At 40.9% G+C, this 27340-nt stretch overlaps 1 protein-coding gene across 1 annotated transcript in view; it reads left to right on the forward strand.

Annotated features, from left to right (window-relative positions):
- LOC136296338 (netrin-4-like) overlaps positions 1 to 27340 on the forward strand; it is a 46846-nt gene that overhangs the window by 9844 nt on the left and 9662 nt on the right. The window contains exons 3-5 of the mRNA XM_066195339.1: positions 10238 to 10501; positions 22282 to 22408; positions 22760 to 22948. Coding sequence (XP_066051436.1) covers positions 10238 to 10501; positions 22282 to 22408; positions 22760 to 22948 — 580 coding nt within the window. The remainder of the gene's footprint in view (positions 1 to 10237; positions 10502 to 22281; positions 22409 to 22759; positions 22949 to 27340) is intronic.

Genomic DNA, 27340 nt, shown 5'->3' on the forward strand with positions numbered 1-27340 from the left:
AGGTCTCACGGGAGCTTTGCCCACACATCTCAGAACTGCAATTTTACACCTTGTTTTGAAAATGTCACAACTGTCACCAGGGCATCCCTTCAAGCACTGACTCAAGTGACTTTGAAGTCAGCTGACTGAGTCCCCACCAGTATTTTTTTCTATCTTCTCTGCTTCTTTTACACCTCCACTCTGACCTACCAGTTAGTGATTCTGGCTAAGCCTTGGATTACTGAGGGGCTCACAGCACAAACTGACAGCATGTCTGAAATGATCAAAACTGTTCCAACTTAAGTGCTAATTAATGCTCTGACATAAATGCCAGTTTTCTTAACTGAGGGATTTGAAGTCATTTTCACCACATGAGACTCAGGTTATTCTTGGGTCCTATTAATTCTGAGAACAGACACAAATTCCTTTTTTTAACAGGGCACAAAAAGAATTTAAAAAAAAAATAAAAAAAAATAAAAAAAAAAAATAAAAAAAAAAAAAAAAGAGAAAGAGAAGAGAGAGAGAGAGAAAGAGATGGCCTAGTGAGAGCACTTAAGTTTAAAACTCATGCTGGGAAACATCATGAAAGAAGATTTCAGATCAACTGGCTTCCAGAACTGAGAATGTAGGTGTGAAAGGTGAAAGGAGAAGGTGGTAGAGCTGCAGTAACCTACACACATCTGTAAATTGAGACATATCTGTCAGCACATTCTGGACACCAAGACCACTGAAAGAGTTTCTTCCTGAAAGCAAGATTAAAAAAATTGTCAGAAGAGAAAATTTTAGGAGACTAGAATGGAGCAAAGGACATTTGGATGAGTGATGTGACAATGTCACAGCAGAACATAATGTTAAGGCATATCCCTTGTCTCTGGTAGATTGCCCCTTATTTTTCACCTCTGACAGGTGTCATATATCTCCATTTCATCTCAGATAAGATACACCTGAGACAGAAGGCATTGGGTAACACCTCATATAGAAATGCAAGAAGATTACTAATATATCTTTTCCATTTTCTTTTACTCAAGCATTTGTTAATTCCCTTACTCCTGTTCCGATCCAGAGTACTTTAGTAGATGGAATCCATTTATCTGAAATCCTAGGATTGTCATCATCCCTTCATGAACTGAAACCAACACCATATTTTTAAGGTCTGTTCATCATCTGTAAGTTTATCTACAGGGAATACTGGCATGGAGTCTTATGAATCAGTTGAGACCTTTTTTACCCACTTGTCCATCCATCTGTTCTTCTAACTTAAAAACACTGTACTGTATAGTCATGGAGCCTAAAATGAACCTTCAGATCAGCTAACATAAATCAAAACTCTGGCCCAAACAGAAGGAGAAGTTACCACAGCATCGCATCAGACATCAATGTGAGCTGCAGTTCAAACATCATGTGGGGGAAAAAGAGACCAAAATGTTTGAACCTGCATCCTGACAGCACGTGCACTCAAGGATCTGAGAGATTAAAAGCACGTTTTTAATAAACTGGACTATCAGGAAATGAAAACAAATGTTCTCCTCCATTGAATATGATGTTTGCATGAAAGGAAGACATTAGCATGCAAAGTGGGGTGGAACACTGACCTGCTCATAACGACCAGGTCCAGAAGGAGACTCTTCCCCTACTGGGTCTAGCTAGTGGAAGGGAGTTCTGAATCAAAGGCTGGTTCATTTATGTGAGTGTCTGTGTGACAGATGATACCAATGAAGTGTGATATAATAAACCCATTACTGGAATTCACTGGGGGCTGGAAGAATTGTGTATGCCTGAATTAAGTAACTGGTTTCTATGGCAACATGTTAAGTGTGCCTTGCACAGAAGACCTGTTCATTCTCCGTTTTGTATCCTGTGGTGACCTCTTTAGGGACAGAAGTCCCCAACAGCGCCTTTTGTCAAAGATGAGTGACCCTCTTTGTAGCTAAAAGACATTTAATCACTCTTCTAAACACACTCCACTCGGTGAATGCCAGACCAAGACAGAGTGTGATGGGTGCAGTTCCGTCGGCTTCAAAAGCCACCAGGTTGTTCAGAGAGAAGCCACAGTCAACCCTGTGGAAGGTCTTTTCTTCTGCACTGACACTGAAGCCTCTGCTGCCTTTCTCCATCCATGGGGACTTCCCGAGCAATAGCTGTGGCAGAGGGGGACCGCTTGCACCCAAGCAGCAAGCCAGGCCAGGGACAAGGTTCTGTGTGGCATGTATGTGATCCTGTTTCCAAGGACCTACATTTTCTGCTGTCTTTTCTCAAGCTTCTCTTTTACTTTGTTCAAGCCAAACCTTTTGATAAACAAAGAAGTATTCTCTGTGCACGCACACACACACACACACACACACACACGCACGCACCCCTCATTAAATGGCAACATCAATAATTCAAGAGGTCACCACTGAGGCTTCGGTGACTTCTTTGAGTTCTCATCTCATATGGCAGTGGGGTCACTGGAAAGAAACCTGCTCAGCACATCACAAGGTTGAATTCCCAATAGCTAAGATTCAAAGACAGGGCCTTGCACTTCAGTGAATTATCCAACAGTCATCAGGACTGGCCTCTAAAAGTTGCATGATGCTCAGGTTATTCCAACTTCCATCTGGAAAGGATTCCAGGAGGGATTACTCATTAGTGTAGGTAAGTGCCTGATTGTTATGACTAGGGCTGTCTGCTCAGCATTCGGTTTAACTTGAGCTGCAGAGCCGATAGAATGCAGAGACAAGTTGAGAGGAAGCAGTTAACACCAGCAGTGTAAACAAGCTGATAGCATTGCCAGGCTGTGCTTCCCTGGAGGAAGAATTAAGGGGCTCAAGGATTTGTCTCTGAAGGGAATTTGAACTGACTGAGACACATCCAGCAATCCCATCCCTGGCAAAGGAACTTGAGAAGGGCACCAAGTGTCCTACTCTGACCTGGTTTGCAATGAACCATTTCAGAAACGTTTGGAACATTATAAATCAGCCAGAAAGACACAGCAGTGGGGTTTCTTTAGCATTGCTTCTGCATTTTCTGGTTTTCTGAACATACAAGGCAGCAGATATCAAATTATTTTTTCTTCTCACCCTTTTTTATAAAATCTTAGTGGAGTTGCAGCCATTGGTTTTTTTCTTCCAGGTTTCAAGTGTGAAAAAAATCGTTGCCTAAGATGCTGTGAAACTTAGTAATTTATTGTTGTAATTTTCAAACTCCAGGCTAAAGAACACTTAAATATTTGCTCTACAGTCATCCACACATCACTGTCGTGGTGAGATTATACATTTAGCTAAGTCTGTTCATGTGTAAGATTTCAGCCAAGACCTAGAGATATAAATGGCTCCACTTTAAAGAAATGGATGCTCTCCCATGAGGACACAACTTGGTTGACATTAGTTGACACTGATGGTGATGGGTTGTTTTAACTTTCCCTCACTATGCAGCAAACAGTGAAATGAGTCTCCCTATTCTCAATCCAGCTCCCAGTCAGGCTGTTGCATCACAAAACTACTTGTGCCGCCCCTTGCCATTTCAGAGCATGCACCATCCTCACAATGAAAAAGGACACTGCAGTTCATGGGAGCATGGAAATCTTCTCATATGCCCACATAAGGTGCTGCTATGTCGAATGGAAGGAGTTTTGCCCATTCCCTGTATAGAGACTGAAAGCTGAAGGGGTTTCTGTCAAATAATCTAGATTTTGTGTTCCAACTACATTACCTGTCTCATAGAGGGTACTGCTTCTCCCTGCAACCCTTGCCTTTCTACATGGATGTACATCTGCAGATAACCTGAACCTACAGAATACAATTTGTTTGAGAAAGAGGAAAAGTCTGCATGGCTCTTAGATTTGCCTGACTTCAATTATGCTGTAATCATATTGGCAGCCATGCCTAAATATTAATATTAAAATGCCACACCAACTGGATCACTGGAATAACCTCAAAGCAAATGCAAACTGAAGACACATCAATCCTTTTTGATTTGGAGGATACAGAATGAATTTAGGATGCCACTGTCTTGGTGGTAGCTGAGTTTAACTGGATCAAAAAATGTAAAAAATCAAAAGAACAATTATTTCTTTAACAAGCTACCATATTCCATACTGGTCTCTAAGCTTTGCTCTCTGGAAGGACAGAAAAGAAGCAGATCTTGACTAAAAAAACACTATTCCATAAGTTGTCAGAATAGACCTTATAATGGCTGGGAGAAGAGTTAGATTTTTCTCTGTCCTTCAAACAGTAAATCAGAAAAAAATACTACTTCTTAGTTAAGACTACTGTACCACAAAACTGAAATCCATCAAATAAAACAGAAGATATATGCCACTGGGTAGGAAAAATTCTGAGACAATTGTTAACTGTTCCTTTAAGAACAAAATCAACTCACATGAAAATCTCTTAATGAAGAGGATTAAGGAGTGATGAGAGTTTTTATTGCAGCTTCCTTCTGATGGACCCAGTATAAGCACACAGACATTTCTGACTTCATTAACCTGATTGTGTGCAACATGATGAACAGAGCTTAAGGATAGTTTGGAATATCAAATTCTTGCTCTACATGAGGATCCTCTTTTGTAGGAGGCCATGCATTGGCACTGCCCTCCATGTATGATTCATATTCCTTGACCTTAGGCTATGAGTCTGCAAGGAGGAACCTTTGTTGTGTCCACATCTCTTCTGACTAATACTGGCTGGAAGATCAGGGTAAGAAAACAGAATTAGATGCATCAGGAATGGAGAAGCAAAACCAATGGCAAGAAATCAAAAATCTGAGACACTGTCTCCGAAATGAAGATGATCTCTTGATTGGTGATAAAACAATGTGAGGCTGTGCCAAATTGCGTACAGAAAAACCAGTCATCTAACAGTGGCTGCCTTTTAGCTTTGCACACTTACAGCATTTTCCAGACTTCCTTGCTCTTAGGAAGGTCAGGAGAGGACAGAGTAGTGACCATTTTTTTGAGGCACAGCTGATTGACTTTTGAGAATGAGAATGACAAATATGCACTCGATAGCAGATATGCAGATAAGCATGAATGTCCTACTCAGCATTCAGCTCCAGTGCCAGCTCCTGATTATAAGAGACACTCGTGACCTAGGATGTATTTCCACGAAGGGTTAAAATATAGAGATGCTGCACACCTTCAACTTCCACTCAGTTCAATGGAAAGATTTCTAGGGTGTTCCTAAGCAGACTCAATCACCATCAGATTTTCTTCTGCAGTTGTGTCTATGCTATTTTTATGACAGCTGCACACTGATGTTTAGGGAAACAACCGGGGGATTTCAGAGCAATTCATTACAGCAAAAAAAAAAAAGAACAGAGCTTGCTACCAGATAGAGGTTTCATTAGATGAGAAACAGCTTTACAGTGAAAATCATGGGAAGCTCTTTTCAGAACTTGCATCTTACTTAAAAGCAAGCATTTCTTTTTCATTATACTCTCTTCCTGTCTTTTACATGAATGTAATGGAAAACTGAAAATTCATGCAGTATCTCTGGAAAATGAAAAAATAATAATATTTTTGCCTTTCTGCAAAAGGCAGAAGTCAAATGTCTATCTGTATAGAAGGAATTGGCTTCATAGGCTTTAGAATTACCAACCTTGTGAACTGAAATAAAAGGAACAAATAACACAGTGAAAAGGTGGAATGCCTCTTCCTACAGCTCATAACTCTAGGAGTTCACTAATACTTAGATCCATGTATAATCTAATCTAATAAATTCATGCAACAACAGCTGAGGAGCCAAATTCATATCTTTTTCTTGTAATTATTAAAATTGCATATATAGATACCCATCTCCAGGAATTTTCAGGGAATTTTCCAGATACAAGTTTATTAATATTCCTCCCATTGCACAAAGTGCTTGAATACCAATATCCCATTTTTATGGAAAGAAAACAGTACATAAAACTAGTTCCCACTGAAATCAATCCAGAACATCATGAGGCCCAAGTTACTTGCTGAGCATTATAGTGAACAATTGTGCTGGGGCTATGACCAAAGAATTGCATTCTCCACTCTGGATTTTTATCAAAGAGATATCATCTCCTTTTTCAAAGAAATAAAATTCTTTCCTAAATCATATAAAATTGTCAACCCATATATATAGCTACCACCAATCTGTCTCTTAATTTTGGATCTATTTTTCCTTTGGGAACTATAAACACAAACACATTCATTTAAAACATAGTCATGAATTTATAACACAGAAAAACATTTAGGGAGTTGGTTTTGTTGGGTTATTTATTTATTTATAGCTAAATTCTGCATTTATGGAAAAATAATTCCTGGCATGTAAGGTGAGATACCAGTTCTTTTTTTAAAAATTATCCCAATCTAGAATTATTTGAATAAATACATATAGTAGACTAATGAGGAGAAATTATGGGTACTAATATCTTTTTCTTGATGGTATGGCAGTCTATATGTTAAGGAACCACTTTCTGATTGACACTTAATGTGAGACTAAACATTCAATCAAATATTAAAAATTAGGCAAGAGATGGTGATTACTTTATGCAATTGCCTGTGCCCAAGGATTTTAACCACCAATATTTCAAGGAGAATGGGACATCCAGAAGAGAGAGAAATTCCATATTCTAGTTTTATGCATATGTGAAATAAGACTGCTAAACTGATTTAATTATGAAATAAAACCACTACCTCTGTGCAAACTACCTAAACCTACTTTTATTGGCACAATATATCTGCTGGTCAAAATGTCTTTGATTTTTACAAAGTTAAGGAAGGTTAATTCCTTACTGGAGGTTGAATCCTAGAAGAACATTCAAGTGCAGCTCCCAGAAGACCTCAGTAGTGTTATGTCACCCAAATCAGATCTTTAACACTTAACAAGACTTGCCTTGGGAGAAATAAGGACAAGGAAATCCAGTTGCACCAGTGAGCTTATTCCAGACAGAAATGTGTCATGAATTAATCATACAAACAAACTCTTGTACCTCAGCTGGAATGGAATACTGTTTTTTCTTAAAAGGATGCCACAATCCCTATGGGACTTCCAAGCTATTAATGTCTCTACTCACAAATGATGTTCAGTGTTCTAATGGGATGTAGAAAATGCCAAAGCAATTCCTCTCAGGAGAGACAAGGCCAGAAATGAAAATATTTGCAGAACAATAAAGCCACAGGAAACCAAACCTTTTTCTAAGCTGTCAAGCAAAGAAACAAGAAACAAAACAGTCTGGTGAAAGCCAGTGGCCCTTTGCTGAGAGAAGAGCCCCTGACAGCTGCTCTTTGCCTAAAGACCTCAGTGCTCTCAGAATGCCAATTATGACATGGGGAGGATGGATAATTGACTGGAGACCCCAAAATATGAATCCATGTGTTTAAGCTTGCCACACTATGTAGAAAATAGGTTTCCAGTAGTGCACAGGATTTTCTTCATGCCTACCATAGCACAGTGCAAGACTGTTGCTATCAAGAAGATACACAGTGCCAGAAAGAATAAAGAAACATTTTGGCCATTATCTACTGATTTTTTTCAGACAGACCCAGTAAAAACTCTTCTTCTTCACCTCATTCTTCCCTCCTCTCCATCTCCAGTAAGGAGACCCATAGCTGTTCACAGCTGGGATCTCTGGCACCTGAGGGCAGAGGCACCTGAGGCAAGAGACCTGAGGCCTCTTGCCCAGCCTCTATAATGTAAGAAGCAAAGTGACACAGAGTCCCCAGGCAGTGCAGAGGAGAGTGGTTTTATTGCAAAAACCAGGCCTTTTTAAGCAGTTAGCCAGTTTTCAGTTTACATAGTTTTAAGGCACAACAAGCCCAAGTCAACAACCACCATGCACCATGATGTGGACATGTGGCAGTCACACAGCACATCTCACACGTCTCTCACATCTCTCATGTGTCTCCACCTCTGTTCTTCCAGCTGAGTCACTCTACCAAAGTTCCCTTCTCCTTAGCCTAAGGAGCAGGCCTGAGCCATGATTTTACAAGGGTAACAAGGCCTTTATTTTATACAGTTTTACCTATATGCAACAGTATAAGAAGGTCATTGGCAGGACCAGAGCAGATCTTGCAGAAAACAATGCTGTATCAATTACTTTTCAGATGTCTATTTTATGGAGTGAAATACCTTTAGCATTTATGCTCTCAAGCCTGGGTATATCTGGTGGGTATCCTCTGGAGATCCACCTGAAAAGAGATACCACTTTAACCAAGCAAGTATATTAGAGAAACCATAGACAAGAATGTTAAGTGTGAGAACAAAGCTTATAAAAGCCAGTGAATAAATAGACTGCTTTACCCTTGATTCCTCTGGTCTATGCCAATTCAAACAGTTTCACAGGGACTTTTAACCATTCTTTGAGATCTCCAAGCTCAGCAGGCTCTGCAGAACTATTCCACCCAGTTCCCTTCCTTGGTCTTAGTTTAGCTGACCACATGGGAAGGAGATGTGTGTGTTTATACACAAACAGGTGCTCAAGACTCTGAGAAGCTGCTCCACCTCTGTGTGGTCCACAGGGGACTGGGAAGGAGAGAGGGTTCATGTAATAGTTTTCACTAAAAGATCAGACCATCCCGGATTAGGGGAACTGAACAGATATGCAGATTTGGTCTTTGTCCTGTGAATCTATCAGTAAGGGGAATGCTGGGCACCTGGACAAAGCAGAATGAGCCACTTGCTTATGGTTCCATTGACCAGGGGAATGTAGACATAGGGATGGAAATGCTTGGGCTATTTTGTCATGGCTTCGTTGGTCGGGGGAATGTGGGCACCTGCATTGCACAGCCTGGGCAATCTGCCCACAGCTCCATCAAACAAGGAACTATGGGTGTCTCTGATCTCACCAAGCAAGGCTGTTTGCAACTTTTTAAGTAGCTGACAATAGAAGAGAATTAAAAGAAAAAAGAAGAGCAGAGTTAATCAAATAGAAAACACTATGGACAGGTGGAAGAGGTACTACTGCCTTTGCTGGGTTCTGTGCAAAGCCTGCAGCTGATTCTGTTAATTAAGAGTAATTCTCTCCCCATATGCCATCAACATGCAACTGAACCAACTCCTAGGCATATACCACAAGCTCTTTTGTGGCTTGTGCAAGCAAAAAGGAGCAAAAATACTTCACATGCTACAAGCATTTAAACTGATCAGTTCACAAGGAAGAAAGTAGAAGAAAAACTGACAGAGAGAAAGAGGGAATCCCTATGGAAACAAAGATTTCACTCTGCTAATACTAACAGAGTGACTCAGACAGAGACTGACCACTCATAAAGCAGGGCCAAATAATCCCAAGGGCAAATCCCTCTGCCATGATGGAAAATCTCAAGCAGAGGAGGAAAAAACTGTCAAATTGGAGTTAGTACATCTAAGCCTGGAAACAATGCTAACAGTTCTCTATTTCATTAGCAAGGACTGTGGTGCAGCCCTCCACTATCAACCTCTCCCAAAAGCAATAGAAACAAGCAGACCCCAAGAGACGGAGAAGGGTAGAGTGCTGATGAGCTAAAATACAACAGTCACTTTTAAACACCAAATTAGAACTGTGACTGGAGCTGTTACAACAACTTCAGTTGCTTTGCAACAGCAAAACCCAACTGTTGCTGCTCCAGAGAACTATCAAACAGCAAAAATGCTGTGGCGAAAGAGTAACAACCTACAGAGAGCCAGCAGGCACCAAGCACCTTGGGTCCTGTGAACTCACTGCTCTGTTGCTGCTTCTTACTGATAAACCACCTAGCTTTGTGTGCAGACAGGGCTCTCTCAGTGCTCACTCACCCTAAACTGTGTTTCCAGCATAGTTCACGGGACCCAGGAATAAGTCTGATCACAGTTTCCACTGCTTTCACAGGTGCCCTTAGTGCCTTTGTTTACCTGACTCTAGAATTCATGCTAAAGTCACGCTCCTAAAATGCTTCCAGACATTGGGATGGCATTAACACTGCATTTATGCCAATAAACCCTGGATTTCTCTGAGTGACAGTCTTGTCACTTGGCTCAAAAACACAAGGAAGTAGGCTTATCTTGTCCCTTGACATATTGTCTGAAAACTGCAAGTAGTGACAGGGTTCAGTAACCCCAGGGAGTGATGCTTGAACGAAGGCATTTTCCATCTCACATCTGAGATGGGATGAAAGCAGGGACACAGTCACTTGCTGTGGCTTGGCCAGGTGGTGGTAACTTAGCTGTGATGCTCTGGGATCAGCCACAGCCCCACAAGTGCTTATGCAGAATCTTATGGCTTTTTTTCCTGAAGATTGTCTTGCTGTGTGTGCAGAGTCCTGTTATCTGTTCTGGGATATGAACCTTCTCTCTTTCAGGTGATTTATCGTGCCTTAAGTCCAGCTAACAAGATCGAAGACCCTTACAGTCCTGAGGCTCAGGATCTCCTGAAGCTCACCAACCTCCGCCTGCTCTTGTTAAAAAGACAGGAATGTCCATGTCACAGCTCAGGATTGGTAGAGAAACCCCAGAGATTTGCCCACTATGCTATTTATGACCTGATCATCCGGGGAAGCTGCTTTTGCAATGGGCATGCAGAGGAATGTGAGCTTGCCAACAGGACGGGAGTCATGGAGAACATGGTGAGTTACAGACATTTATCAGCTTACTAGACTAGCTACTTGCTCCTTCTGCCTCAGCCTAAATATATATTTTATGTGTGATCCTGTCCCGGCCTCCCTAAGCCTATCCAAAAAAAAGGGCAGTACAGTCAATCCACATTAATGAAACCTACACCACTCTGCAAAAATATTTCCTACACTCCTTTCTACAGTTTCATATGTAATAACTACTATCTAAATAAATTGCAATAAACACTGGACCTCAAGATACCTATAAACTGAAAGGGGTCTTTGTAATTGGAATAGAGATCCAACCCCAAATACAGTGAGTGAAATCTCCTACTTACATGCCTGCACAGAACTGAATATCTTTGATGCAAAGTCTGCCCTGAGCAGAATTTCAGCATCAGATCTTAGATTTTCTGAGTTTGTGAGACATGGGAAGTTCTGTCATAGTTAGCGTTTCAGCCGTCACTTTTAGGTTTTTAATCTTCTGTGTTCTTGTTGCTTTCACAACATAGACAACAACATTCAGGATGTGAAAATAATTTCCATTCTCCCACTCTTTTATCCCTGCATCTTAAAATAAGCTAAAACATTAAAAAAAAAAAAAACCAGAAGACCTTGTAGTAAAATTATTCTGTAATACTTGGAGTGTCTCTTCTTTGTTCAGTCTTTTATCTGCATTTGACTCTGGATGTGCACAAGTTGTGTTCGAATGCACACTCAGACGTTGAAATTCAGAGGAAATGACTGATGACACCTTTTTGATTTAGCTGCAAGCATTGTGTAGAGAACTGTAATAACAGTCATGGGGAGATTTAATCTAATCAAATATCCAGGTACATTTACACATGTACATCAGAGATGGAATTCAAGGCACTTTAGTCAATATCTCTCCTGGATCTAGAACTCTCTGTCTCTGTATTGGCTTTTGAAAACCCAAATAACCCTTAAAATTCTAGTCCCCAGTGCACTCTGACATAAAAGACCCAAGAAAAACATCCTAAGCTAATTTCTGTCCCTTTAGATCCATGGTACACTTGACATTTTGGTTTATGTTATTTTGGAATGTGTGTTCATTGTCTTCCTTTCCACTTTCCTAGGTTCAGAGGTAGATATTGTAAGATGATTAGGACTGTATGACTTTCAAATCATTTCTGGATCTGTTCCATCTGTGGTATAAATCCAAGATGTGGCTACACTATATGATACTATCAGATTCAAATTATATAGACTCACTTAAATCATAACTGTGTGGAAAAAAGCTGTTTAAAGAGTGGATCGTCCTTACTGCAAACTGTTTAATAGACACATAGTGAAATCAAATAGATGACTAGCACACTAAGTGAATGCAGCTGGTAGAAAAATAAACATTCTGCCCATCAGAAAAGGAAAACACAATATTGTGTATGTTACTGGCATAACCACTGTAAACTATGAGTGGATATTTTTCCCACTGGTCACAAGGGAGTAGAATCTTTTTGTGCCATCAATGACTTCACAGGGCAGAAGGTGAAAGAGTTTTGATGAAATGCACTTCATGAGTGACTCATGTCCCAGGAGAGAGAGGGTGGATGCAGCACATGATTCGCACAGATATTATCAAGTCTTTGTCTAAGCAAGGATTCAAACACAGCTGTGCAAAAAATAAGAAAAGCCTTCTGTAGTTTTTACTGTCTCTAGAATCCTAGAAGAGGCCTCAAAAAGACAACTAGTGGGCTGGTTTGTGTCCTCACATAAAGGTGTGATCCAGTACACCTAAACCTTTTACTAGTGAATGCTTGTTGAATGAGATTTTCCTGACAAAGAACATTCGAACCTTCAGTAGTTGTTCCAGTTTTAACATTTCAAAAGCTCTTCTTTTGTGCCTGCCTAAATAACCTCTGCTGCAAATTAAGGTGATTCCTCCCTGTCACCTCTTCCCCAATGACCAAAGTGAGCAGTTGATCCTACTTCTGCAGATACAATTGGAAGGTTCTCTCCTTATCCTTCCTTAGGTTCTATTTCTTGTACTAACCAGACAAGAGTGAAACCTTAGGTGGTAAAAATTTAAAATTCTACTCCCGGATCACAAAAGCCTGGAGTAAAGGTGATCATGCTACTGTATTCATCTTTTCTGTGCTTTAGACATTACCACTGTAGTGAAGTCTTTCTCAAACACAAATAAAACCCACACCTGAAAGATCCAGGTTCCTGGATGCTTTTCCATTTTATCTAATATTTACCAATAATGATATTGTAGTGGTGAGGGGAGAGTTCACATAGGTCCAGATCTCAAGGTTTGGTTTACACAGCCGGCATGAAGGAGTTTATGTAAGTGTATAACTTTTGGGCTTGAAATACAGTAATCCCCTTGCCTACAAGAAGGAGGAAAAGGCCTTTGTTGTTGAGGGTTCAACACCAATGATACAGTTCCTATCAGCCAACTTACACTGCAAAAAAATCTTTTCCATTTTGCAATTTCTTGGCAGAGGAAAAGTGCTCTGCTTTCAGTCACATGGTAATGGTGACCCATATAAAAAAGGGTGTGGAAAGGATGTTACAAACACTGCACATCCAGAAATAATCTGATTCAATCCACAGGCCACATCTAATATTTAAGGTAGACATGGACAGAACAAGTCCCAAGACACACAGTTTTTAATGTGGCTGGTGTGGATGATGTCACATCATCCACCGATTGAAGGCAGAGCAGCTTTGTTTCCCAAACTGCTGTTAGGTAATTAAATAAAATGCTGCAAAACATAAAGACCTCCACAGAAAGTCTTAAGTAATATGAGTTAAACCTCTTCATTGTTCATAGTCCTCCTGTGATGTATTTATCTTCTGTAGTTAAAAAAACAAAAGCAATATCATGTAGAATACAACTGTAATTGTTTGATATGGGATAGGCCCAAAATCTGAGATCATTCTGCACTTGGGTCTTAGAAAATGCACTATTTTCTTATTTTGCAAGTCTGCTCTTCTTACTCTGACAGAAATCTCTTCCATTTGAAATACTCCTTGCACTGCTACACTGATACTACATAGGGGCTAAATATTGGAGAAAATTAAAGCTAATTTCTTGATACTTTTGAACCAATATTTTTCAATACCATTTTGGAAGGACTGGATGAGCTATGGCTGTTAGATAATCTATCAATCATCAGTTTATCTGTGGATAGGTCACTTCAGTCAGGGCAACCAATTCAGCTTCTGGCTTCTCCACTGAGGCTGCCAATAAGAAATGCAGCTCCGTGAGAAGCAATGTCACAGATGCCACAGTGTCATAGCAACAAATGGATACAAAAAAACTGCAGATTGTAAACCCAACATCCAAATGGTGCATCATTCCTCATACCTCGAAATCCTACATAGTTTCATGCATATTTCTGGTCATAAGTTTGTGAAAATACAGCAAGATTCAAAATAGGCCCATAGGATCCAATGAAAACATTTTCTGACTTCTTATTTTAGAGCAAAACAGTAATAATAACTCTTTCTGTGGAGCTTTTTGTGTGAGTGTGTGTGTGTGTGTGTGTGTGTGTGTGTGTGTGTGTGTGTGTGTGTGTTTTGTGGGTGTGTTGTTTTTGTGTGTGTGTGTGTTTGTTGGGTTTTTTTTAAACAAGATTTGTTTTTAAACAAGCCATGCACCCCCCTCAACACAATTTATCTAGATGACATTTCCTGTATAAACTACTGCGAATATCACGTTGGATAAGAGGAAAACTTTGAGAAATGAAGATGGGAGCTGTAAATAGGCAAGAAAGTTCAGGACAAACATGTCTTGAATTTTGTTGAGGTTTGTTGCTATTGACAGTAATGTTTTCTTGGTTTCTATTTAGATTTCCTCAGATCAGAAAAATAAAAGGAGACACAGAGATGTCATTCTTTACCCAACTTCAATAGCTTTATATGGCAGCTGATGGCAAAAATCTCTTTTCTGAATATCACAGCCTGCATTTTTCAAACTCTTACAAATAGGTTCTTGTTTGTTTGTGTTTTTTTTTGTTTTTGTTTTTGTTTTGTTTTTTTTAATGGGGGCATTCATATGCTGCTATAAGTGAAACAACTGCCAGGACCCAGCCAGCAGAATGCATCTAGTCTTGTTCTACGGTTGGATGCAACAGAACACAATCCTGTCCAAGGTATTGACACTACAGGATGTACAAAGTTTTGTGTGTCTCTACAGAAAGAGGTGTCAGGTTTAGGATCTGCTTTGGTGGCCCACTATAGCTGAGTCCAGAGGTGCTTCCAAAACAAAGTTTACAAAGCAGAAAGTGCATATGGACAGAACACAGAATCTAGACCAAAGTCCTTTTTGTTTGCCAAACATTTCACAATTCTCTTTCTAGCTCATGAAAGTAAATTCGGAAAGAGGAAAGCAAATGTGGATTAAAATATTTTTGTATAAAACATTAGGGTTTTTTTTCTTTACTTCTTAATTATTGGTACCTACACTGCCAGGAAATCCTTACAAGTGGCCTCGGATGTTTCTTTTGCTTCTTTATCCTGTTTACAGAGACAAACTAGACTCCCTGTGGGCCTGATCCTCCACAATGAAGCAAATGGAAAGTTTTCCACTTACTTCAAAGGGAGCAGGATTTGGTTCTAAGTAGGATTCCTTGTTTGGCATAATGGAGGTTACATAAGGTAAAACTTACTTTTTTTTACATCAATTTTTCAGGTGACCAGTCTGTTGTAGCCTTTGCAAATATTATCTACCTCCTCTTCAGATATCTTGTGCAGTTCTATTCATAATCCCCAGATAAGTTTTCACATTATCTGATTCCAGCTGTGCCCAGAACTCAGAGATGCAAGAGGTGCCACTCACTTTCAGGACATTTGAACAGTGGTATTTACTCATTACTCTGTGTTTCAGGCAGTCAGCATAAATTAAAATACTGAGTCTCATTCCCTTTTCTGCTTCCTCCATTCTTAAGACACTCAGCAAGAGCTGGTGACCTGCTGTAACTGAGATGCTGCATTTCAGCCTGAGAGCTGTTACTTGTGTGCAGTTTATTACAGATTGATAACGGAGATACTGGCACTGCAGGCACAAATAAGAGGACAGCTTTCCCCCAAAATCAGTAATAATCAAGGTAGAATTCAGAAAAAAACAATAAGAAAGCAGAATGAAATATGGACTGAGGGACAGCCAGGTGTGTGTGTGTAAAGACTGAGGGCGCTGAATTGAGGCAGAGGGTGGAGTTGTGTCTTGAAACTGTTACAGACTGAGAGATATCATCTTGTTACTGTTCAAAACGTTCTTAGGGATGTCAGTCTGAATATTCAGCAGAACACTGTCACTGATTTTTCTCCACCACTACCAATTCAGTGAATTTGGAACCAGCAGCAGCTCATTCACTTACCCACTGCCATGGAAATCAAAACCTGTATGGGCTCAGGAGGCTTTGCCGCAAGTCCCAGCTCTACTTATCCCTGTCAAGTTCCCACTGACTTAATTTACCAAAGTCACCAAGTATGAGCCAGAAACTGAGTTCCCTCAGAAAACACCCATATGTGTAGTAGTTTTCTGACATCTACATGTATTACACCTTTTCCAAGAAAACAGCAAGTGACAGAGGAAAATAATGGCTTTTCTCATTCCTGATTAGAGCAGGAATTTGAACTGTCCATCTGCCCACAGCAGGCACTGCAATCTGGGACTTCATCCCAAATCACCCATTCTCTTTCCAACTTTGCAAAAGTTGAAGGGAATTTTTAGTTTGGCCTCTTATAAGTTGTATGTGCTCTCCTTAGGACTTGATATTCAAGGATTTCTTATAAATCTGTACAGATTTGTCTTTTCATTTGGAGAGACCAAAGAGCCCATTAGAACTGTAAGAGAAACAAAGCAGAACAGCAGACACTGTTTCATTTAACCGTGCAAAATGACCCAGGAAAAGTCAAGTTACGACAAGCAGGTAAGGGATAGCATCTGATGTCACTGCAAACTGTGGTATCCCAAATTTCCCTGGTGACATTACAGAGTGAATACAGAGTCCAAAGGCAAACATTTTTTCTGAATCAGCAACAGTTGCTCTGACCTGGAAGGCTTCCAAATTTAGCCTTCATTCATTAGGAATAAAGCCCCCAAATAGACCGAGAGTAGCCCAGGAAAAAGAGCAACAATCACAACATTTACTGAAAGGACAATAGGTAAAGAAACTAAATGGGCAAAGAGAAAGCAAGAGGCTTCAGGTATTATACAAAGATGAACAGAGTTTAGAAAAAATTTAAAAACTGCAGGACAAAGAGGTGGAGAATTTTCTCTCACTTTCTCAGCTGTGGATCAGAATTCAGGTGAAGAAGCTTTGTGCAATGGTAACTAAGTATCATGTAATTTCTTGGAACTGTTGTATGAAAACAGGATAAAGTTCTACACTATGTGCTATAAATCCACCAGAAGTTACAGAGCTTGATGGAACTACTGGATGAAACTCATGGCTGAGCACAGCAGGTCAAGCTAAATGATTGGAACTGATCATCGTGCATCAAAATCCACAAAGCTATAACCTCCTCTATGTCCTGATTCAGAGCTGCTCAGGTGGTTGATGTACAAATCAAAGCCTTTGGCAGCAACATCAGACTTGTAACAGCATGACTGTACTGTGAGACAGATGAGGGAATTAATCCAGATTAAAAATACTGGTGCCAAGGGGAAAAAAAGCCCTCGGTTTAGCTTTTTTCCAAACATGGTTTGGTTTTACAGCCCAATTTATATAAGTCAGGGTATGATGTAGGTGACAGCATAGAAAGAAGTAGTAAGGAAACGTCTCAAATTGAGATTATCCAAAAAACGTTTACATCATGAAGCCACAGTCTGAGAACACAGCTGCTATACCAAAATACAAAAGTAGAACTTGCTTTCACATGGCCATTAAAGCCAATATGACGGTGATTGAGCATAGCAAAACATTTGTGTTCCTTTCCTGGACTAACAGTATCCTCTAAATTCAGGTATGTCAGTTTATAAACATCTACCCTTTGCAGAACTGATTAGAAAACTTGAAGCATGAAGAAGCCGGAACGTCATCATTTAAAGCAACAGTTTTCATCTTTAAAAGCTGACAGCCTGCATTAGTGACAGGAGCAACCCCAGCTGAATGCACTGGGAGAGCAGGAGTGCGATATTCCAGGTGATGCACATGGGACTTCACACTGGTATTCTGAAATGGTGAGGCTTATACAATCACACAGTCTGCCTACCTGCATCTTTTTCTCAGATCCATTTCCCACAGTAACTTTGGAAGACACCATCCAGTTTCAAAAAAATTTGTGAGAGCAACTGAACTCTCAATACAATGAATGGGAAAAAGCCTCAGAGACAATACAGTTCTCAGAATAATGAGGAAAAGCAGATGAAGGGAGGTGTCATAAAAATAAATTTCATAATGTTTCCAAAGTACTCAAATAAATATTGCAGCCATGAGCACAGTGGAGAAGCCCATACAGGCCTAAACAATTTTGTATCTAAGGATCAGGATATGTCAAGTGTAACCTATGGAACAAAAGGATAACATGAAATATAGAGGTGATAGAGAAATCCCCTGGATCTCAATTTTTCATCTGCTGTATCAATCCCTTTTTATGCATTCATATAAATCAGTGTCATAAACTACTCAGGCTTTAGCTAAAAAGTGGGGTGTTGGGGCTCTGCTCTAGGTCTGTACCTTCCCTCTGCAGCTTTCCCTGGCATGTGCTGTAGCTTGTCTCTCGTTCTGCCCTCTGAATGGAATTTGCATCCACGTTGTGTCCTTCTTGGCCTGTCTCTTGCTGCTCCTGAATTATCCCAGTCCCTTTCCTTTTTGTTTCTGGGCTGTCCAGGGACTGTGGTGCCAGCTCCCTGCTCTGCCCACAATGCTTGGGATGGTGCCCCCTCAGTAAGGGCACAGCCTTTGCTGTTGAAAACCTCAGCTTGTAGCTCTTTGGGCCTTAAAGAGCAGCTGGTCCTTGTTGCTTCCTGACAATCCTCTCCTTATTAATCATCAGTATCTCCATGCAAATCTGACCCTGCTTTCAAGGGCATAGAAAACTGTTAGCATAGTTCCCCTGGATCTTTGCTTGTCTGATTATCTTCTCTTCCTTAGCACAATATTTGTGTTCCAGTGAGATCCAGTGCATCCTGAGATCTTGCATTTGGTAGAGGTTGCAATTTTCCAATTTTTTGGTCACACTTTGGTGAGAGATGCTGCCTTATTTCAGCAGTGAATAACAACTCAGGGACACACCTGTTCTCCTTGTGCTGGTGTTGAATGTGACTCTCACATTCTCCTGTCTTTAAGCAGATATCCCATTTCCTATTTTATCGCACAGTTTCCTGTATTTCATTCTTGTTCCTTCCTGGACTTTAGTCTCTGGCTGCCTCTCCTATCTCTTCCTCTCTAACAGAACAAATTGTCTCATTACTCACAGCCACCTCACCTAGCCTTATTTCACCTTATTTCCTCTCACACTTAAATGTAACAGGTCTCTTCCACAGCTTAGCTTTTTCTGCATTAACCAGTCTTTCTGTGATAGCCACTTACATCCATTAATCACTTTTTTTGTGTGTTCAGTGTGAGCTGTTCATCTCTGTTCTCCTCTCCTATGCAAATCCTTTCTCTAATTGTCACCTCATGTTGCACTCTCTTCTGTAGCTGCTCCACCCATGAATGCTATCTGAGATTACTCACTATGGAAAAAAATATTCCTTGATACCCATGCACAGACAACTCATGCCAGACTACTTTCTCTTTTCCTGCTTTACCTTTGCATCAATACCAATCAATTCTCTTTGCCTTTTCCTTAAACCTATACCAAAAATGTTAGTATCCAAATCCAACACTCTCTAAAAGAAGTTCCATGCCAGCTTCCCTGTTTCCCTGTGCCTGCTCAATGGTTTAGACAAAAGGGCTGAAAAGCCAAGCAGACAGCCAGCAGGAGTGCCAGTCAACCTTCCACGTATTTTTGGTTGCTGTTCCATAGCAGGGACCACAGGTAGGAAGCTGGTTCTCTGCCTCTGTCCTGCTCACAACATGCCACAAACTACAGTTCAAAACAAACCAGTGGGAAATGAGCAGACTAACACATCTACTTTCCAAACAATAACTTGAGCTTTCCTTTGCTCTCTCACTGAATTTTACTGTTTATTTTTCTGAATAATTGTTCATGAGTGTTCACACCATCTGTGCTGGGCAGTGTAAGCACAGGGTCCAGTGGAATACTGAATATTTGATCATGTCATTCAAGGTTAAAACAAGATTGCATGGTTTAATTCTACCATTTCCCAACTGCAGTCTCAGCAGTTTTCATATAATTTTTTTTTAATATAGTGAATAGACAGTTTTTGCATGTATTTCTAAAAAGTAAAATGGGCTAATTTACAGATTTTACATAGAAGTAAACTTGAAGTATTTCCTAAGGAAGTGAAGATATCTAGAATTTTATTCTGATACATTTTAGAATGAGCTATAAAGTTCAGGTGGAGTCTGAAGTTTGGAGATATACAAATCTATAGTTCTGAGTCAGCTTCATTTTACCTTTCCTTTGTTCTCTGGCTTCTGAAGAGCAGCCCCTGTGAACCACAGGGGAGAACTTAGAGCTTGAAATGTCAAAGCCAAGTAGGGAAAAGCACAACGCTGTTGTATTAGTATTTTTGCCTTCGTCTCTGTCATGTGTCATCCTGTTTACGCCTTGAAGGCGCATGAGTTTCTTGTGCGGGTGCTCCGTGCCGTCCCCGCGGTGCCGGTGCGGGCTTTGACAGACACGCACGGCCCGAGCTCTGTGCTCAGCGTGCCGTGAGGAGGCAGCCACCCTGCCAGCTGGCCCTGCAGGGGCCATGGCATCAGCTGCCGCCGCTCCCTCTGCTTGCTACATCACATTCTGCTCGGGGAGGATTAGAAACCAGGGCAGCGCAGAGCAAATTGCTGCAGGCACATGAGTTTGGGGGCAGGGGAGCACATCCACACTGCTGCTCTTTTGGACGCTCTCTCCTGATCCCGAGCTACCTGCTCTGTCTGATGGGGATGGGGGGGCTGCAGGGAGAGCCTGACTTTCAGGAAAGACCATGGAAAAACGTAACTCATGTTAATGGTGAGATTAAAGGATTAAAGCCAATTCACACCCCAGTCAAAATGAAATTTCAGCCTGGTTTTTGTTTTTGTTTTTGTTTTTGTTTTTGTTTTTGTTTTTGTTTTTTTTTTGTTTTTGTTTTTGTTTTTTTTGTTTTTGTTTTTTTTTTTTTGTTATGTGCAGTGGGGCAGAGCTGTGCTGAGCTCAGGATCCTCAACAGCCCACGGAGAGACAGGGGTCTAATCCCTGATTTCTGTGCATTTCCTGCTCTAGTATGAGAGTCTCCTGGCATAATAGCAGCTGCTCTTGTGATAAATGTAGAACACGACTTATGGTACCACCCTTCCCTTTCTCTCACACCCTATGCTTGATATTTCCTCCAAAAAAATGTATCTGCGAAATCCTTTCCCGGAGGAATTGCAAACAGATATTGGAATACTATTTATTTATCCAAAAAAACCAAACAAACCAAACAAATAGAACCAAGCAACAACATATAAACCCTTCTGTAAAGCCATTCTTAGATGTCGGTACAGAATCTCGTGCACCAATTCCCAGTTTCTTGCGGAAGTGGCTGCTCTACTCCTGGTGGGTAAAATTACTTGAGAGCTGAAGTAGTTTCAAGGGTAACTCTGTCTTTGAAGGCTGGACTAGCTCAGTTTGCAACGTCTGGTTTCTGGTGTGAGCACCTCATATGTATTTGAATATTCCCATGACTAAAAATCATTATTGGGCTCCAGTGAAGGTAGGTAAGTACAAAGGAAGAAAGTTCTTTCTTCAAGTAATTTTCAAAGCAAATAGTCACAGAGAGAGCTATTCAGCCAGTCCTACTCAAGACTTTTTGCACTTTATTTGCCCATCAAATATTATGTATTGTTTTCTGGCTTAGATAGGTTTATGTACTTCAGACCCATTCTTCAGCCAGCTTTTGCTCATTTTTGTTGAACATCTTCTAATTCCTAAATTATCTGGTAATAAGATGTTCAAACCGAACACAGCATTGCAGGTAAAATTTTCTGTCCCTTTGGAGTTACAATGCTCTTAGTTCCATAGCCCAAAATTCTACAGGGCCTTTTCTACTAATCTAATTTATACATAGTCATATGTCAGTTGGCAGTCTGGTGCCTACTGTGCCTAAATTAAAATATCAGTACCTTTCTCATAGAATGTGTTTTAGGTTACTTTTCTGTGGGTTTGTATTTTTCCATTTTTAATATTCTTGCTACATTTTTAACTGTGCTAGGATGTCCAGGCCTATTTTTTCATTCATCTAGCAATTTATAATTTAGTAATTCGTGGTGATTTCACTTCCCTGTATTTATACTCTCTTCCAGTTCAGTGTTAATGTCAAATAAGACCGAGTCCAGCATTCTCTGTTAGCCTGTGCTTTCCTGTGACTTGGCTCTGCTAGCCAGAGTATATGATACTCTCTTTGTGCTCTTGCCCTGAACTTGTAAATCAAAATAAGACCTGTTAGCTCACCCAATTTAGAGTCTAGAGGTTGTTCATCAATGCAGTAGTTAATCAGCCAACTGAGAGTTAAATTGTTGCTATGTGCTTTTTGTAAGATATAGGAAAAATTCTACATCATTAATAACTGTGAAAAGAGAGAGCTACACTTTTTATGTACAAGGTCTGTGGGTTTCCTAAAAGACCCCAGGCAACTGTGTGGGAATTGCGCAGAAGTCCCACCTCCTCATGAGGCTGCTGGGGACCCCACCTGTTCTTGTAGCTATTTGACTGTACTCTCTTTCCCCTGGCAGGTCCATGGGAAGTGTGTGTGCAGACACAACACGGCAGGGGACCACTGTGAGAAATGTGCTCCGCTCTACAATGACCAGCCTTGGAAGCCAGGAGATGGGAAAACAGGGGCACCAAATGAATGCAGAAGTAAGTGGAAGGGAGTTACTGATGCAGGCTCTCAGGGCGAGCACTCACCATACCAGCAGGAAAAGCTCTCCCACAAAGACTTCTATGATTTACAGTAATGGTGCCACTACAGAAACTGGGGACAAATTGCTGGTCATTGATGGAAAACTTCATTGTGCAGGTCGTTTTTCTGCACTGGGACTACTGGGGAGTGGAATTTACAAGCCAGAAATCTGGTTTTCATGGAGCTACATCCCCTCACATTCCAGGTTCTAGCAGGGTTTAAAACACTGCCAGATTGGTTTGGAAAGTGATACCATGATCACTGTGTCAGTTATAAAAGCCTGAAGGCCATTCTCTTGTCCTCACCAGAGTGTCGCTGTCACAACCACGCCGAGAGCTGCCACTTCGACCTGAGCGTCTGGCTGGCCTCGGGGAAGAGCAGTGGGGGAGTCTGTAACAACTGCAGGCACAACACGGAGGGACACCGGTGCCAGAGGTGCAAACCAGGCTTCTACCGAGACAGAGGGAAGCCCCTGTCTTCTCCAGAGGTCTGCAAACGTAAGTGACTGTGTTACACGAGGTGAAAAGTGAATGGTGAAAGAATCATTAAAAGAACAAAATAATTTCTATAGAATCAGTAACGCCTATAGAGGTAATTCACGAGTATTACTATCTTTTCTTTGTATTCTTTTCCTAAACTACAGGAGGTTTTGATCAAATGTAATCATCCTGATTTTTTGTGTCTATTTGTCCCCATGTTATGACACATTTTTTTTTGCGATAACTGATTCAATTCTCCAAATGCATTGCCTCCTGGGAAAAGGTACATTCTTCTTGTGTTTGGTTTTAAATTAATATGGTTCCTTTACTCTTGAGGCACATTTTATTTACCTGGGGTTTCTTTCTGTACCTCTCAAGACTGTGTGAGCCTATGTGCAAGCTATTGTTAAATTCCATTTGATTGTGCAACAGCTGTGCAAATAAATACAAATAGTGGATTCAGAAGATACAGGAGGCCCGGGACTGTGCATATTCACTTGGAAACAAATAGATCAGAACTCAGTCTGACTTATCTCCGCACTCTACAGCTGTTATGGGGTGCTCTGCCCAAATAAATTGCATCATTAACACTTCAGCAGAATGTGTTAGGGTGTGTCTCGGGCACAGGGGCACTAATGGCTACACACAGAGGATGTAGAACCTCTGGATCAAGACAGTTTGCACCCAGCCAGTCTGGCAAACAGCCCCAATCTCGTTCATTTAAAGTAAACATCTCCTGAGTATCCTGCCAGGCTTCACATGTCTGATTCTATCTCACATCTGTTTGAGAGGTTGCTATTTCCAGCCTAATTTCATCTTTCCCTTTAGATAGTTTTCCTTCCCCATAACTCAGACATCAGTTACCAGCATAGAGAACTTCATCCTCTCTTATCTGACTTCTTGCCCACTGACATAGTGAGTTTTGAAGCTTTCTGACCCTTTTAATGTTCTTCAAAATGATTCCTCCTAAACACTTTGGTTATTCCTCTCCCTAGGACTGTGAGCCCCATGATATTGCTTAAACTTTCTGTGCCCAGTATATCCAATGTTTCTGCTCTTTTGCCTTCTTCCCTCTGGAACCTGGTGACAGCAGACTGCTTCCACACAACTTTTTCTTCTCATTTTCACAATGTTCATCACAGAAAATGGATCAGCAGACAGGGCAGAGGGTGAGCTTATCTGGCTCACCCTGTGTCCTGCAGTGTTCTATGGTGGTCCGTTTCTAGTTCTGTTTCTCCTCTGAGCAGATTTTCTACAGGGAAATATTGTAATGAGAACAAATTGTTTTGCCAGAAGATTAGCTTTCAACCTCATAGCACCTGGAAGAATCTGTGTATGAACTCTTGTACTGAGCAGCAGGGAGATGGTGCAGTAACCAGCATCATGTGTAATACTAGATAACTGCTAAAGTCAAGGAGCACTGGAGAGCAGCAAACAGGAAAAAACATTGTTTGAAAATACAGCCTATCTGTCTGGAAACCCTAGAACTGTTGGTGTAGATGAAATCAGACCTTGTCTCTACGTCTGCCTCTCTTGTCTGGTCTGGTTACAGGTCTCTCCTGCCAATACTCTGCATAGCAAAAGAAAAACTGTTCAGAAATTTACCTTGTTGAAAGAGCTTTATTCCTGCTGTGCCAGTCAAGCACAACAATGTTCTTTTCACCTGCGAAGGTGCTGCTGCCAGCAGAAGGCCCCAAACGCAATTGTCTCCACTCTGAGTTGCCTGCTCAGGCCTAGAGAGCTGCCATCCTTGCTTTAGTCACTGAAAGTTATATGTCTTTTTTAGGCTCCTTGTTCTGTCAGTGGAGAAACAGAGGGACCTCTGGGGAATTATTTATTGCAGTCTAAGGTAGATGCCTGAAACAGATGGACTGAATTGCCCTCTAAAGCATATCTATTTCCTTAAGAGGCACTCTGGATCACCAGCCTCCACTAGAGTTTCTCTTAGCTGAGATGAGTTTAATGGGTTTGATTCAGCAGCAAAGGTAAGCACGACCCTATCTGTGAATGATTCAAGTCAATGGGACCTTTTCCCAGGGGTGTAAAGGCGTTCATGAACACTTGCCATATCAAGATATAAGGAAAGGGCATTGCAGCCCACTTGGCTTTTACAGCAGCTGTGTGCACAATGCTTGTACCTCTGTGGGAAAAGGAGGTACTCTAGATATAACTACACAGTTCAGAGCAAACTGGGAAGGAGGTGGTTAATCTGTGGCTTTTCCCTTTTATTTAAGGCAAAGAAGAGAATTCCCACAATAAGATTTGACAATTTACCATAATAGGTAGTACTTTGTATGATGGAAGACCTGATCCCCAAACAGTTCCCCATGTGGATTGCTGGCAGTAAAGCGTGTACTTCATCTTACACTGCACCTCTGCAGAGAATTTCCAGGGAACCCTTCACTACTTTGGTCATTATCAGACAGCAAAACCAGAAACACCAGTGGAGACAGGCTTTGGTTAGAACAGACTCAGTTTGATAGAGGGAAGGTTTTTCTTCCAGGACCATCATCAGTTAACATTAAACTGAAAAGCCTCCTGCAGGATGTGCAGGATAGGGGCCCTCTTCTCTATCCCTTAGGTTGAAAACTTGCATTGCCAGTAAACCTCATCTGGTGTGGTCCAAGTTGTTCAGGCTGTGTGACCCCAAAACCAACTCTGGTTACTCAGTAAAAAAAGTTTCTACTTTCAGCATCGCTAAAAAATTAGACAATGAGACCACCAGATACATTTTTGTCATACCTCATCCTGCGGATTATAAATTGAAGAGCTGCCACTTCTGGATTAGCATGTTTTTAGGATTTAAGTGTACCAATTCCAAGGCATCATCTCACTTTGAGAAATTCATGCAAACAGTGCCAGAATAACACCACTAAATGAAAAACCTACCCAATGAACAAGTGTTGAAAAGCAGTAATAAACTGCAAACAGCAGACTGAATGGTTTTGGTGAGAGCAACCTAGTGCCCATCTTCCCATTTTGAGCTCAGAGGAAAAAAAACCTTCAATGGGAGATGAAAACTTGACCCTTGTGTACAGTAGATACTGAGCTGGGAAAGGAAGTCTGATGAAAAAGCTGAATGAAATGCTGTGCTAATCCCTTTGAGAAAGCACGCTTGAAGAGTGCTCTGCCATCCAGAGCAAAGTCTAGGTTCAGCTGTGACATCTGCCTCAGGCTCCCAGAAAGTTAACAGAACACTGCTCAGGCCCAGAAACAGTCTTTAAGCATTAGTCATAATAATGAATAGCATTCTCTCCTAATCTGCTCAGGGAAAAAAATGTTGTATAACAATTGGATCTCCTGGCACTATCTAAACCACCCTTAGCTGACCCTCCAGTGTGAGACTGCAAAGACATCCCTCAGAAAAAAAAAAAAAAATCTGCTAAATTTTGATAGGGAAGTGTGAATCTGCTATTCCTTTTTGTCTGCAGAGGTAGCCTGCCTCTGATCCCTTTGCTTCTCCTGTTCCTACCAGCTGGGATGAATGAGAGCCGGGTCATGGGCAGAGCCTTGTTTTGACACTGCTTAGATCTATATTAAAAAGAAAAAAAGGCATGAAAAGAGTCCCAGAGCAAGGCACACACCTGCCTGTTATTGGGGGTGACAACACAGGATTAAGTAGTTTGTATATAGACTAGCATGGGAGCTTTAACTCAAAAGACTAATTGTTTCCTAACCAATGGCTAGAAAAGCTGCTGTATCCTTGGCTCTTTCCTGTGGCTTATTCCAAGGCTTAAGGGATCCTTCTGAAATGGCATCATCTTTTGTACTCACCCTTTGCTTAGCTTAAAAGTAATGCAGGCATGTAGACCCATTAAAAAGGGTCTCCAGGAAAACAAGCTTTTTTACTCAAAGAGAGAGGCTAGAAAATTAAAATGTGCCCAGATGCACATGCACACACACATGGTCTGAAAGGCTTGCTTCTCATCCTTTTACTTCTGAGCGGAGTGAGTGAACTTTTAATTCTAATATCACAAAGGCCCCATCACATCTTGGTTCAAAGTCTGTCTTAATCAGCCCTGACCACACACAGAGCTGTCAGTCTTATTTCCTTCATTTAAGAAACATCACTGGCAGAGTCAATGCCCACACCTGATATGCTTTAAAACTCACACTGGTTTGATCATATACTCCCAAGATGCACATGTATTTCAGACTCAAAAGACTGTTTGATTTTTCATTTTGCCTGTTTTGTTTTGTTGTTGTTGTTGTTGTTGGTTTTTTGGGGGGTTTTTGGTTTTTTTTTGGTTTTGGGGTTTTGTTTGTTTGTTTGTTTGTTTTACCAAACAGCCAGTCTGCTCACAGCTATCTCTTATGCAGCATTATTAGACAAAAGTTTAAGACAAGATACCTCAAAGGCCGTTGACTTACTTGGAGCACCTGGTATTTTCCTGTAAGCTGGGACCATTT

The sequence above is a fragment of the Chamaea fasciata genome, unplaced genomic scaffold, assembly GCF_029207755.1.
Source record: "Chamaea fasciata isolate MVZ Bird 193981 ecotype frontalis unplaced genomic scaffold, bChaFas1.0.hap1 SCAF_13, whole genome shotgun sequence".
Lineage (NCBI taxonomy): Eukaryota > Metazoa > Chordata > Aves > Passeriformes > Sylviidae > Chamaea > Chamaea fasciata.